Source organism: Sander vitreus, chromosome 16, assembly GCF_031162955.1.
Source record: "Sander vitreus isolate 19-12246 chromosome 16, sanVit1, whole genome shotgun sequence".
Taxonomy (NCBI): Eukaryota; Metazoa; Chordata; class Actinopteri; order Perciformes; family Percidae; genus Sander; species Sander vitreus.
The window spans coordinates 12,633,674-12,649,722 of NC_135870.1; the positions used below are offsets into that span (position 1 = coordinate 12,633,674).

The 16,049-nt window shown below is 39.4% G+C and overlaps 1 protein-coding gene across 1 annotated transcript in view; it reads left to right on the top strand.

The window, feature by feature from the left end:
• astn2 (astrotactin 2) overlaps positions 1-16,049 on the top strand; it is a 314,654-nt gene that overhangs the window by 177,444 nt on the left and 121,161 nt on the right. The window contains exons 8-10 of the mRNA XM_078271027.1: positions 1,855-1,939; positions 2,950-3,024; positions 6,025-6,162. Of these exons, the coding sequence (XP_078127153.1) occupies positions 1,855-1,939; positions 2,950-3,024; positions 6,025-6,162 (298 nt within the window). The remainder of the gene's footprint in view (positions 1-1,854; positions 1,940-2,949; positions 3,025-6,024; positions 6,163-16,049) is intronic.

A 16,049-nucleotide genomic window follows, 5' to 3' on the forward strand; every position in this document is an offset into this window, starting at 1 on the left:
CATCTACCTTAAAGGCATTATACATGTATTTTGAATATTGTATTTATCATATATCATGCATTTCTATCTTTTATGAAACTCATAGAATTGACCCACATAAAATAATCTAAATGCTTATTCATTGGTTTGTTTAATGTTATCTGAGTAGTAGTCTGGATCAACGACAGTATGTTTCTAGGATAATTGACTCATGTCCGGTGCTGCTGGCTTTGTTCTTTCAGGGAATGACTGTAAAGATCTACAGAATATGTTTACAGCATTAACTAGTACAATTTGGGACCGATTGGTGGGGATTTGCTAGGGACAAAATACACATGGCGATACACTGGTAACCATGTGTCCAGCTAATTTAAATAGCTCACATTGCTGTATTGTGTGAACAGTTAACTTCTTTTAATATTTTTTTTTGCAGGGTGCAAATTTTCCACCAAAATAAGTTTCTTCCCGTGATCATCTAGCAGAGCCACCGTCGCTGCGTCTGGAACTTAACACTGCCTAAGGCGATTGTGATTGGTTTAAAGAAATGCAAACAACCCAGAGCGTTTTTTTTCTTTTTCTATTGTATGTGTGGAGGAGTCAGACCTTACTCCATGCGCTGTGGAAATAGGTCTGGCAATGCGAGACCTAGAGTTTTTTTTCCATTATTTATAATTCTGATAAACAGGAAAAATGTTGAGCCTGATTAAACTAATGTTTTTCACCAGAGATGTATTGGCTGGAAAATTTCTATTTTATTTGAGGATCACATTGTTCACATTCCATACTGTTTTCTTTTTTTTTTTACATTGTTCAGATATTTTTAAGATACAGAGCTATAATAAAACAGTAAACTCAAAACTGTAGCCAGAGAGGTACAAACTGACCTAGCTGCAAGACTGGCAGCCTCCTGTACCAAAACAAAGTGGCTCTGCTGCCGTCTGAGTGTCTCAGCTCATTCTGCAGTGGGAGCTGTCCAGCTAACTGAGCAGGGCTGAGTGGAGATCTTGTACCGAGACACAAAATGCTCAAGGACAAAAATACCTCAGTGAGGATGATAAAGACTTATAGGGATACTGGCAGCAAAAAGAAACCCATTCACTTTTTCTCAGATTCTGACCAGCATAATCCATGTCACTGATCCCAGGGAGTAACAGTGTGTGTGCAAGTAAGCAAATGTTATGACACAGTTGTCTTTTTTGAGTGCTGGCTGCTGGTGCCATGTGTTTTTAAGTTGTTACACATGACAAAATATACGCACCCATAATGTTTAAAGCGTTGTCTAACAGGCCCTTAACTTAACCAATGGAGCTTATGTCCATAGTATTCTGGGAGAAAAAGCTATAGTTCACGAGTTCCATTTTCCTCTAGCACTTCGACGTGAGAGGACGCTGGCGCTGTTTATTCGCCGCTTCTCCGTCTGCTATTCTCTTGTGTTCCTGTTTGTTTGTGTTTGCTGTACCCCTACCTCTGGACAGCCTCTGTACCTTTTTGTTTTGTTTGTTTGTCTCTATTTCTATACCCTGTAAAGCGACTTTGAGTTTGTGAAAAGCGCTATATAAATTAAATTTATTATTATTATTATTATTATTATTATTATAGTGGACAGTGTGATGAACAATCCAAGAGAATGATTGCTTTTAAGTTTTGTAAAATATTCCAGGAAATAGCCGAGCTAATGGTACTGGTGTCACTGTAAATGTACTCCAGTTTTGTCCGCTGGAGAAATTTAGCTGGGAAATTAGGTAGCATGGCAACTGTTTATTTGATACACATCTAATGAATGAGCAGGCCGGGTCACTTACATGGTAATTTATTCAGCTACTGAAGATGAATAAATATCTGCCACTGTGCCCCTTCTTGTACTCTTTGTCGCAGGAGAATGCAGCTGTCATGAGGGTTATTCCCCCGATCCTGTCCATAAACACCTCTGCGTGCGCAGCGACTGGGGTCGAAACGAAGGGTAAGTCCTGTCTGCTCTATCGACTCATATCTAAAAGCTCACTTGTACTTAAATGACCTTACGGCTGGTTTCACAGTCCCTACTCCCTACTCCCAACTGTATTAGCAGTTATATTAACTTTACATAAAGTAAAGGTGAATTGTTCGCTGTGATGGATTAGCTATCTGGAGCAAGTTTCACATCTCTGCAAGTTAATATCCAGAGTATTGAAATGAATGGAAACGAAGGACGAAAATCAATTTTATAATGTACTATATGCTTTCAAAAATGGTCACCAGTAATGTAAAATATAAGCGATTTGTAGTTAATGGCCTAAAACATGCAAATGTACCTGCAAAGTCTTTTAACTTGAGGAAGTAGACTTTGAAGAGGTAATCAGAAATACAGATAGAAGGAGGAGAAGGTAGGAGGGAAGTTACAGTGTGTAATGAAACAAAACAGCAGGGGATGGCAGAGAGTGAGAGAGACGAATAAATGGAGAACAACACAACAAAGATAAATAGTAAAAATGGACATGATAGGGATAGAAAAGTAAGTCAAATGAGCCCTCTCTCTGACTCTGATTTTGTTTGACAATTGCCTGGCTTCCCCAATCACTGATTCAATTAAAATGATCCCACATTGTTATTCAACTCCACCTGTCATTTGCTGGATTCAGTCCAGTCACAGATCATATTTCCATTTACAGTTCTGAAGGAGTAACAGCTGACAGAGGGTAATCTTATCCACATAAAAACAGCGTTTGATCAAGTGAAGTTAATTTTGACCTTCTATTTAAATTGTTTTGGTATATTGTATCATACACACACACACACACACACACACACACACACACACGCACGCACGCACGTACACACACACACACACACACACACACACACAGTGTTGAAATTGCAACTGCAACATCTTTATTAATGAAAAAGCAATGCCATCCTAGTTTTTAATACAGTATTTATATAATCTTTTGTATTTGTCTTTTGATTTGGTGTTCCCTCTGCTCTGTCCTCAAGTCCTTGGCCATACGCTAATCTGGAGAAAGGCTACGACCTAGTTACAGGAGAGCAGGCCCCAGAGAGGATCTTCAGGTGAGTCCGTCACTTCTGCTGCATCTCCTGAGTGCATGACTTCTGCTGCATCTCCTGAGTGCATGACTTCTGCTGGCCATCTGTGACTCTTTGGACACACAATGAAATGATGGTGGTGTTCTTGGCATGTGTTTGTGTGTGCATGTGTGTAACAGAGCATACAGATGAGCAGATACACATAGACAGTTGGATGGACACACACATACACCTCATGCTGGGGTGAAGTCTCACCCATGGGCTCTTGTGTGGAGAAATAGCCCAAGGGGCAGTCTTGGATGGACTCGTTTCAAATGCTTTTACTGCCATTTTTGTTCCACTACTCATTCTTGATGGGGTCATTGTGTCTGACATTCTTCAAAAAGTGCAAAGCTCAAAGTACCCATTCAGTATCACTCTGTTTTTTTTATTTTTTTCCTTTAAATGGATCAACCTGACCTAGTGTATTACATGTGCTTTCAGACAAAGGCTTTTTTTATACAGAAAAAATATTTGATCACGTTAATGAAGAGGCTTTTTAGATAGCCCTTCCAACACATAAACAATCTAGTTATAATATGGAATTCAAATATGTGCCTTGTTATTTTACAACAAAGGGAGCACTGTGAGTGTATCTACAGCAAATCTAATTGTTTTGTTCTTTATTCATATAAAATATAACCATAATAAATAATCACTATTTTAAGCTAATTATACTGAATGTTTAATGCAAGTAGTATACTTTTCACTAGGCCAGTACTATGTAATTATTTGAAATTAATTGGTAGTGTGTTATTTGGGAAAGGCCAATTACAGGAATGCATTGCTTTATAACCCAAAACACTACACATAGCCTTTTTGTCTATACGCCTTTCAACAGTTGATGTGGTCATTTCTTCATTCAGTTCTATTAAGGTCTGTAATTTAAAGGAGTTAACGGACAGCATTTGATTTTGTTAAATCCACCTTGATTTCATGCTCACTACCACTCCAGTGCGTAGGTATGAAGAGTTCTTTGTCACAGTAATCTTGCAGCTCTACACACTGACCTTGCAGAGTTAGCTTCTCTGGATGTGTCCACTCTAAGAAATGAGGTAATCTACAATCTTTGTTCTGCACAAAAGCACATTTCATCTTTCAGCTGTCCACTGCCAGCTAAAAGCGAGACGGGACTCAGATGGCGCCGCCATACACACACACAGACACACACACACACACACACACACACACACACACACACACACACATATATAAAGGCAGCATCCAAATCTACTGCTTGGTCGAAGCAGTGTGTCAGTCCAGAGTTTTACTTTCAGCTATGTACACACTCATACGGATAGCACACAAAGTGAGTAAAGATACAGCAACGAAGTGGAAACCCTCACTGGGTTCCTGTTGGAAGGGGTCTATATCAGTGCTGTGTAGGATAGGATAGGAGCAAAGACTGCATTGCTCTTCAGCTTGACTGAATCCCTGTTAGTCAGTCCTAAAAGGGATTGGTTTCACAGATGGGGATCTTTGTAAGAAACCAGAGCTGCCTCGCACTTTTTCCTTGATGCTAGGAACAATAAGGGTGGGACCTCTTCTTCTGCAGCTCTCCCTCTCCCCTCTCTGTCCATCCCCTTCCATCAAACAAGCATGTGCATGTATATGCCCATGCTTCATACAGTAACCTGTATGAGCACTAATTATTCATTTCATCCCAATGCTGTTATAAAGCAGCAACGATATGAGCATTACCGTCCTGTTTTCTTGGTAAAGGCATACTGTGATTCAAGGGACTACTCTCTACCACCACCAATAATGCATTCAGATTCTCTGATTATAATTATTAACATACCGACAGCTGCATTTTGTAGAAGTTGGTTTTTAATGCTGAGGTTTGGCTCTCCAGAAAATGGTGTTCCAGTAATCAGGTCTTGTACATACAAAGGCATGTTTGACACGATGGATGTAAGCAATATTTAACAGTGGATAAATGTACATGATGTTGCGAAAGTGAAAAAAAGCTCTTTGTGATACCTTTTACGCGGGACTCAAATGAAAGAGTTTACATGTAATACAAGCGTTTTGACAAGCAAATCTGTTCATGCTTGGTTTCTAGACTTCTAGGAATGTGTGGTTTTGTCGCTCACCTGCTCTGATACAATGAAAGCACATGATGCAAAGCACAGCCATGTTCTGTTCAATTTGTGAGGCCTAGGCCTTACCAGGTGTTGTTATTCCCAAGACAAATCAAGCCCCCCCCAGGGTGTCCTCCTGGTGATATTCATCTTCTGTCGAGAAAAGCAACTCTGGCAAAGCCAAATTATTTTTTTTCACACCATCTTGAACAATGGTCATCAGCACACATATTACAAAAAGCGTTGTGCTACAGAGCACATTATGTTTTACGAGACAGGATTTTTTTTAAATTGGTAATAAAAAGCTAGGCCACCACAGCTACTTCTAATGTATTTCTCCAAATCCAATTCTGTTTCCAACTGTGTTGATGCACCACATGTGAATACCAATTGAATTAGTTGCTACACAGGATTGACATTATAAGCCAACGATTATTTACTAGAAGGCTAAACAAGTGTCCTTCACTATAACATAACTGTGTAGATCCAGTCTTAATAGGTAATCACTTTTGGCTATACATTTATTTTCCTGTTAAATTTGGTTCTACCTTTGTTGTTGTAAATTAAAAACCTTTTAGCATGTGGAATGACTGTCGTCTAATTGTGTCCCAGACTCTTCCCACATCAATATCAAACCCTGAATTACCCTGAATACAACGGAATTATACAAGGATAACCATATTGCCCATTAAATGTATTACCCCCATTGTCTGAATTCTGTTCGACAGGCCCTCACCACCCATGTGCTCCACTTTTCATTGTGCTCATTCCTACAATAGTATATTTGCATGCTTATGTATGTACATACTGTACAACATGTGTGTAATAACAATATACAATATAAAAGTGTTATAATGTGACAGTAGTTTAACATTTATGACTTGCGGTTGTGCCAAAACAGATCATTTTACAGTCTGGGCCAAGGGTTGTGGCTGCCAGTCAGCAAGAGCTTTGTGGTGCCACCAGTGGAACTGTCAATCAACCCCATCGCCAGCTGTAAGACAGATGTGCTGGTTACTGAAGATCCAGGAGAGGTCAGGTCAGTCTGACTCAGCTCAGAGCTCCACACTCCACACTAGATACATACCCTTATGTTTTATTTTTGAAGGACTCAACAAATACAGTAGAAATCATTTGTGTTTAGGAAATTCTAAACCCTGGGTCTACAACTTGTGAAGCACAGGAAAACTAATAATAAAGCACCTTTGTGTCGTGAAGTGACCAAATAATACATGGCTTTACTTCAATTGTGAACTGTTTCCATGACACTATTGTTCTTGTTAATGCTGCCATTCTGACTTTAGGACAGAAGGTCATTATATATTACATTTCCATATGACTATATAACAGACATATATAAATGCCACTGTGCTACTTCATTATTTATGATTGTCACTATAACTGGCTGTAGTCACTGTGCAGCATTATGCTTCTTGCTATAGGCAATCGTCATTTGGTTAGTTGACATTGAAAATACAGGCAAGCATTAAAGATGAGCATATTGTATGTACATGAAAAAAGGTTTAAGCGTGTTACTCAAAAAAGTTATTTGTCTACTTTGCTTTAAAAACATAACAAAACAATGTAAGACTGCTTAAAAATTAGAAATTAAATAAGATGCAAAATACCCATTAAGCATTTAAACAGGTCATTAAATCCTAATCTCTTCAGATTTCTCAGATTTAAAAGACTGACAGTTACAGCAGCAGTACTGTACAAAAACTCAACTTTGGACTTTGCAAACACAGTAGGTACCTAAAAACCCCAGATCTAAACAGGAATGTAGTGGTGACAAGGTTATGGATTTGGCAATAACAAAATATTGGCAACAACCAGCCAGTAGGAGCTGGCATGCATCAGTGCAACTGAACATCACAAAACATGTCAGAGCATCAGCTGCAGATTAAAACAATCACCCATCTATAGAATCCCACTGACACCAGCCTGGGAAGTGATATTTCAATTGTTAGAGACAATAGTGACAATAGAATATGTCACAAAATGTAAAGGAACAAATAGTATTGTAATACAAGTGTCTAATGTATGCATCACTGCAACTCATTATCATTACCACACAAAAACATTTACACCATCTATCAACAATAATCATCAGCACACATGCCAGCACATAATGAACATATATTAATAGTGATAAAGAGATGTATATTTTAATCAAAATACTTGTTTGGCAAAAATGATTCACTTATGTACTGTATGGAGGTTATGCAGTTGTACCATATGATGTAGCCCATGTTCTACCCCAGTAGTACCATCTGTACACACTGTACATCCTGCCAACTAGAGGTTTTTTTTGAGAAATGTTTTGCAAAAATACATCCTTAATCAAAGTTTCATGAAAAACATACATTTACAACCATTTTCAGAATTACAAGGAATCAAGGGGCGCTATAATCGAGGTATACACATTCCATAACTCAATGAATGTTAATGGGAAATTTCCAATTGCAATTCACTACAGACCTTGCAGCTCACACCTCGCGATATTTCCTGATGTTTGCCTCGCCGCCGTTGCGCTTTGGGTTCCGCTTTGGGTTCCGCTTTTGCATGCTCCGTGGGTTGTCAGGGGCGACTCGTGCCGAGGATGCTTGGACTGCTTGCAGTTCTAGTTTTTAGTTATTGATTTTTTTCATGCATGCTGACCTGACTTGAGTGCCTTGATTGTGGTGTGACTGGCAGATGGAATCATTGATCCCAGTCTTCATTGGTCACCCGCTTCAGTGTGAGCACACAGGTTTTGGGGAATGAATGCATTTGTCTATCTGTTCCACTTTGTATTCTTGGCTCTCTTAATCACTTTTCCTTTTTGCAAACTTTGAAAACGACACCTTGCTGCCATATTAGTTATAACCGGTAGGGGTGGTACAGTTCATGAAAAAACATCCGAACCGCTCCCTTAGCTTGTCTCGGTTCGGAGCGTGTGTGCGTCGTACGGTTCGTCAGTACACTGTTAATGTGCACTAACCACTTACTGCCGTAGTGCCCACTTTCGACACCTATGTTAAAACACTTACCGGAAATGACGAGCGGGATGAGCGTGACGAACGCAACACATGGCAGCTGATTGGACGAACGCGTCACGTGGGTCTTGCTGCTCCCGAATTTCAAAACAGACTCTAATGGCGTCTCGTTCTGAATACGGTCTCGTATTTTACAAAAATAACTTTGCACAAAAAGTAAGGACATTTGTGTTTGGTAGATAATTTCTCTGTGGTAACAATGCTTTTTGGCAATAAATCTTATACTGTTGGAAAGCCTGTTTAGTTCCCTTTCAAATAGTGCCCCATTTGTAAGGAACATGCATTTGTGGGATGAGCAGCAGCGCTGAGTATGTGGGTTGCGCCCATGATAACATTGCCAAATCTTCTCTGCCATTGCCAAGCTTATGGTACCCCCAGGTGCTGACAGGTGCCTGATTTAGAGATGATTTAGAGATGAGATTCTGCCACCAGTGGCAATCCTATATCTCCACAGTCTGGGACCGAACTCTATCCTCCAAGATGACATTGCTCGCCCCCACAGGGCGGGGTTTATCAGAGACTACCTCCAGAATATGGGAGGGGAGAGGATGGAATGGCCTGCCAGCAGTCCTGACCTCAACCCCATTGAACACTTGTGGGATCAGCTTGGGCATGCTGTTCGTGCAGAGTGACCAACACAACCACGTTGGCTGACTTGCGACAAATGCTGGTTGAAGAATGGGATGCCATCCCACAGTAGTGTGTGACCAGCAGGAGGTGGTTGTGCCAGGCTGTTGTGGCTGTGTATGGTTCTTCCACACGCTACTGAGGCACCTGCTTGTGAAATGAATAAATTGTTAAATTGCTAATATGTCTTGTTTCTTTTAACTTCAATCATCCAATCCACGAAACACCATACGAATCAATGGCAGAACAAGCTGTTTGGCATTGGCAGAGAAGATTTGGCAAATTTCATACTCAGCTCTGCTGCTCATCCCACAAATGCATGAACTAAACAGGCTTTCCAACGGTATAAGATTTATTGCCAAAAAGCATTGCTACCACAGAGAAATAATCTACCAAACACAAATTTCCTTACTTTTTGTGCTAAGTTTAGTTCACCGAAACGTGTTTCTGAGAACATTTTAAACGAGAAATAGGCCATACAGTTGCTGAATCTATCTGTTTTTTTGATCGACAAAGGTCAGTTTAAAAGATTTTCGTCAGATTTTGAGAGGCGGAGCCCGGAGCTGGAGTATGCTCCAGTGTCTGGTGTGTGGAAACATTTTGGATTTCATGTTACCTATGATGACAGCGGAAATAAAACAATAGATAGAACTGCCACTGTGTGCAAGCATTGTGCAACATGCATTCAATATGCTAATTTTAGCTATATATCATATGCTGAAGTATATTTCTGGAGTGTTAAAGATTGAAAGAAAAAATAACAAGAACCGTACAGAACTGAAAACCGTGACCCTAAAACCGTGATACGAACCGAACCGTGGGTTTTGTGAACCCTGCCACCCCTAATAACCAGCGAGTGAGCATGCACAAATACTTGTTCAGGACTTTGAGATTCCCCGCTTTAGATATTCCTGCCTTAATGGGTTCAGACAGCTAATTAGGAGAATGTACCTGATGGCTTTAAAATGGCCATGAAATGCACATGTAGAGAGTACCCAGTCACAGTCAGCCACTGCACTGAACATGTATTACATTGTATTTTAACACGTATGCAGAACATGCTCGCTTTACCTGATTGGTAGATTTTTTAGAATCCTCTCTGCATTCAGTCTTGGGTGTTGACACCGAAAATTCAATAAACTAATTTGTAATTCAGACAGCTTAACTCGCAGTTATCACGGAATTTTTATGTCTAATGTGTATCATATAAATTGCTGTTGTAATTGTATCCACTATCCAAACTTTTCACAGGCTTTGTTAAATTGCCTCAGGAGCAGAGAACTCCCAAGGCAATTGTACACATCTGCTTATTCTGACATGAATGGGATTTCAGCACAGCTCTAGATTAATTAGCAAAGGTATGTCACTTACTTTGAAAGAGGGTTGTGATAAGTGATGGTGAGCTAAGAATGAGGACGTGTTTTAAAGCAACAACATTTATAGCCATACATCTGCTACATGTTGATTTGATCAGATTTGGAATATTTATGACAAAAAATGACAGTCTCTTCATTTAGCTACGACGTAAAGCACTTTAACACAATTATTTATTTTGTGCTTTTACTTTGTCTTGACTATCACTCAAGTGCCACCGTTATTGTGTGATGAATTTACCTTGGTGGGTTCCATCACAAACGCAGGTGCAAGTTGAGCACTTCAGCAAGAACTTAGCTTTTGTTTACTTTACAGCAGAGGAGCTCAATTTGGGTTACAGCAAGCTAAGCTATTCATCAGTGGAAGGACGGGCATTCATGAAAGTAATGAGCATGTCTGCGGTTGTCCCGTCCTGAAATTACACCAACAGTCTTATTAAAATACACTTTGTTCTGCCTCACTGTGTGAGAGATTAGGCATTAAGAATATCTTATTTAGTATTGGTAACTTCAAGTGAGATATTATATCTGACACTGTATAGCAACATGACATTGTAATAGATAGAAACAAACCCATCTTTATTGTCTACAAATGTGAGTTGACCTGCTGACAGCAGAAAATAAATAAGAACTTTGAGAACATGACTGATTAAAAGCCCACTTTAATTGGAATAATAAGTTAATAATCTGTATGTGGTTAAGGATAAGTTCCTGTAACATAGGAGGGTCTGTCAGATTGTCATGAATAATGCAGACAACTCATTATCCAAAGCATTTTTGTCGACCAAAGTCCCGTGGGACTTTATGGAGTTTCTGGCAGATGCACTTCCCAAGTGTTTATGCAGGCATTGATGTAATCAGTCACTCATGATAGACATGTTGATGCGGGAGGTGGTGAAATGCACTGTAGCTGTGGCACTTAAAAGGATGCAACCCTATTTCACTTCTGCCCATCGGCTCACTGACAGAACCCAATAAAATGTCTTCTATATGAAAAAGTGAGTGTCAAGGTAAGTGTTTGTTTAACCAAGCTTAGCTTTCAGCTGAAGATGTCTCTTGGGATCAACATCACCTGACCTCACATCAATTAGGATTATTTAATAAGCCTTTTAAATTGACTTGATTTAGAATTGCTTGGTATGTCTAGTTTTTTTTTCTTCAATTATCAGGTATGTGGCATATTCAAAGAAAAATGCCTCTATATACAACATTTGACCAAAATCAGACACACAAAAAATACATTCCCCCAGTTTCCTGTAGTTGTATCTAGCCATGGTAAGTTCAGTTTATTTTCTCCAGTGGAGTTAAATGGAATTGTATGTACTCTATTTGTGGTGCTCAAAGCATGAACATTACTTTTGGTAACGTCTTCTTTGGTAACGTCTTTTGGTAAGATCCACATACCTTGCCTTTTGCTGTTTTCAGTGAGAACTATTTTCTCCTGGAATTACTTTTTTATGTTTTTATGCACCCATTGAATCATAACATTCATATCAAGAATTGCTGGTTTCTGATGGGTTATGCAAATTAGGCCAAGATGGACAGTGTTGTCTCAAATAAGCAGAGTTAAGGTCAACCTTGTTCACAGGTATTCTTGTTTTTTCAGGTTACTTTTTTATTCCCCTAAGGAAAATGAATTATGGTTTTGGATACATTTATAATACAGGCTGTTGTGTGCTGCGTACATCCTGATTGGCTTAACCAGTGTATACAAATTTCAGTGCCCTGCCCCACAGGGGTGATTGTGCAGAGCTTATTAGAGGGTAAGACGTGTGAAATAGAATAAAGTGCTTCCCTGATTTCAGTCACTTTGACTACATATCTTCTTGGTAATGCCCTCTTGACACAGTATTAACCTGCTTGATTAAAGGTTACCAAAACTAGCTTGTTCAACTATTTACCTTTTAAAAGAATAGTTAAAATGCTGCCGCATATAAAATCACAACCGACTATAAAGCCAAGCTATATCTGAAAGATTTGTTCCCTTTATTCCCATTATATTTACACTTTAATGACTTTACTACAGTATCATAGTCCCTGACATTTAAATCCAGACATTGTAGAGGAAGATTAATTACGGTGAATTTCCATACTATACGGCGTATTTAAATAGTTCATAATAATAAAAGCAGAGCGTTCAGCACTTAGCTCTGGTTTATTATTGCTTGTATGAATGGGATTATTTACAAATTGAGACAGTCAGTACATATATTATGTACATACCACACTTGAATTCATTCATTAATCAGTAAATCAAGAGTCATACATTATTTAATTTGTCTCTTTACATTTATTCAAGTGGTTAATGCAACCACATGAAGCAAAACACTCACACTGGATTAGCCTTCAGTAAATACTTTCCTTGACAGTATAGTTGTTCAAAGTTAGCATTCACACACTTCATAAGGTTTTCATTTAACAGCAGAACCCTGAACAGAATAAAGCATCACATATGTTGTAGTGTTTTGCCGTATTCAGTGTTCTGTCTGGTTAACTGATCTGTTGGAAGTCAGGCTGAGCCTTTTTCTTTTCCTAGGTCGCTGAGAAACAACAAGAAATTGTATATGCTGGACCTCCAAGCCAGTATTAAAATATGTGTAATTTAAACTAACCTTGCATTTGTAGTATATATAAAAAAAAATCTGTTTCTGTCTACAAATGTAAATTGGAAAAGTTGAGCTTTGATTAATTCTGTATCTGTGTAAACTTTTGCCAAACATCTTAATTTATCAAATTGTCATATTTGAAGAATTAGTTCTCTGACTCACGGTCCCATTAGCAATGATTGAAATTGAATTGTATCTAATAGTAGCTTTGCATGGCTGCTGCTTCATGAACACCACAGAATACAACAATTCAGCCACTCTAAACTGTGCTCCAAGACTAGTATTTCTGTCGATAAGGAACTGTTAATAACCCTCAGTAGCCGCTGACACCCCACACTGGTGAGTAATGACCTCACTCACCGTGATCAAGTGAACCATTAAAATGTGCCAGTGCCAGTGACCCAATGCAACTGCAAGCAGTTGACACCATGAAAACATTAAGTACATACATTTCTCTTACTCCTAATCTCCATCAAAAATGTTTTACAACTCAAAGAATTGATGTATCAGTATTTATTTTATCATTTAGGGTTACCTTTTTTACCAACTTGAATTTGCCTCAGTGATTACAGCAAGCATAAAGAAAATGCACTCTATTCAATGACAAAAGTGCTTGATGAGAGTCAGCATATTTGTAGGGAGCTGGTACAAGAGCATTAATCAAGTGCAGGGGCAGACCAATAACGGGCTCCGTAATCATGCTGGAGCAGCGCTCTAACTTTGGGCAGCATCGCCTGGTCATTCATCATCTGGAAAAGCAAGAGGCAGAGAGGGAGATTAATAACAAGAACATTAGTCAGTGTTTAGATGCAACCAATGTGCTTCTGGGTCAAGCAACAGTCACAGTGCCAAAAGAGATGATTGTGATTTGCTAATGATTTGGAAAAGAAATATTATCAGGATATACTGATTTTGATAACCAAATAAAGTGCATTCCATACACCTCTATGGATCAGTTACCAGGCTCCTGTTAATTAAACAATGAGAGGCAAACTTTGCTGAACCATATTTTGTGCAACATTATAAGAAACTTTCCAATAGCCTTTTTTGTTTATTCAGCATTTGTTTTCCCATTTTACCTTCTTCTGGACTGTCTTGCAACAGGGATCTTGGAAATTGATTGGTTTTTTTTTTCATCTTCAACTCAGTATCCCCTCTATCCAGGAGAAGAGCCTGTTAGCATGCACCTCACAGCTGAGGCAACCCATTATTTGTGTCTGCCTCACCTTCCCCTCCCTGTTTTCCTCTGAATTAGGGAGTCATTTGTCAATGCTTTGAGTGCCTGCCAGAAATAACTGATGCACAGAATGCCATGTGTTGCCTGTCTAATTCAGAAAAAATTGAGTTGCCAAATAAAGAGAAGAAGAATAAGACATGGGAGACCGAGAAAGAGAATGAACTTTCAATTTTCAGGGTGACTGATGCTTCCTCTGTGTCTCTGGAGAGTGCATCCCACAGTTTAGCTGTTTTTGATACCCTACCCTCCCACTTAATGCAGAGTGCCCTCCAAAGATACTCAAGGAGGATTGGGTCTAGTGGATCGGGATCTGTTTGAGAAAGGGCAAGTCTTTACAGACCTGTGTGTAAGAAACAGATGCTATGGAGATTATCCTCACAAATACTACAGTTTTTGCTACCAGATTATATACAGACAAATCAACCCAAGCAGATAATCAGTCCCTCCAGGATTTCAGGATGTTGCGATCGCGCCAATTCACACGAATTCAACCAATCACCGCGAATTTGGTGTGACTCGCAATTTCGACCAATCACCGCAACTTTGTTTCCCGCGACTTCAACCAATCCCAGCAGTCCCACGTGCACTCTGAGAACCAATGACCAAGCGGGAGTGAGAACGGGTTGATCATTTCCTTGTTTGTGATATGAAGACGAGACGTGTGTGACTCGAACATCTCACATTTACCAACAAAACGTACAGCAAAAGATGTAAAACATTTCAGACCATCCTGCCAACCTGTATACATTTTAACATCAATGTAGACTGTAACGATTTAAAAGTCGCTGAAGTTGCTGTCATTTCAATCCTGACTGTCGGCTCTCTGCCGCGGGTGGGGCTGCTCCGTTCCCCCTGCGACTGACGCTTGCACACACACACACGGTGGATGCAGGAAAAAAAGGAGATGAGACGACACAATGACCTAAATTATGCGCTCATTATTGTAAGTGCAATGATAAGTTAAAGTCAGTTCTTTATCAAACCGTATGAATGTGTGTCCCAGGCCAGGTTAGGAAATTAACTAACAATGTAAAGATCAACAAACCACTGACACATATGTTCAAATTTGATTAATTCAATAAATTATTATTTTTTGTCTTAAATCCACCAGCCATTTTCATATTATACCAACATTTGCAGCATACTGAGCTTTTTTGGTAAGGTTACTAGGAAATCTCAGCCCAGAGTAGCTTTATTCTCTCCTTCCTTTTTATTTTTAAAGAACTATACAAAAAAAGAAATTGCAACTTTTTTGCAACTTTCACTCTCTCCCGCAACTTCATTGCAACAAATATACAAAAGCCATCGCAACTTTATCGCAATTTTTTACAAAAGCTCCCGCGAAATCAGGCATTTTGGGCCGCAACAATCTCAAAAAAAGGCCGCAAAATCCTGGAGGGACTGGATAATGGGCACAATCAGCAAGAGTGTTCTAATTATCTGTGACTCATCGCTTAACAACACTTTCAATTAGTGCTGTCAGTTAAACGCGTTATTAACGGCGTTAACGCAAACCCATTTTAACTGCCTGCGTCAATTTTTTTAGCGTGAGATTAACGTTCTTTTTCGCCTAGCAAACTTTGTAGTTTTTTTTCACATGCTGTTGCAACAACTAGTAACGTTAGAAAAACTACAACACCACACCGGATCTAGCTAGACCAGAAACAAAACAACAGGCACGCCGCACACACTTGTTTGGGCTTGCGAGCCGGCCAAAGAGTAGTAGGCTAACGTTACGTTTTGAGTGGATAGTGAGCGCGAGACGCCGAAATGGATGCCAATAAGATTCTGAATGGAACGTTTACTTTTAAAAAGTTGCCAAATGGTTCCATTGACAAGACCAAAGTGATCTGTGTGTTTTGTCGTTGTGAACTGAGCTATCATCACAGCACGTCCAGTCTGAAATACCACTTGATGGCCAAGCATACAGCTGATGCGAAGTCTCCGCACCCTCGTCAAAGCCAGGCGACAGTGGATGACTTCAGACAAGCACATTTGCATAAGGCAAGCAGATCCACTTTTCCATGTTGATAAGAGCATTAAAA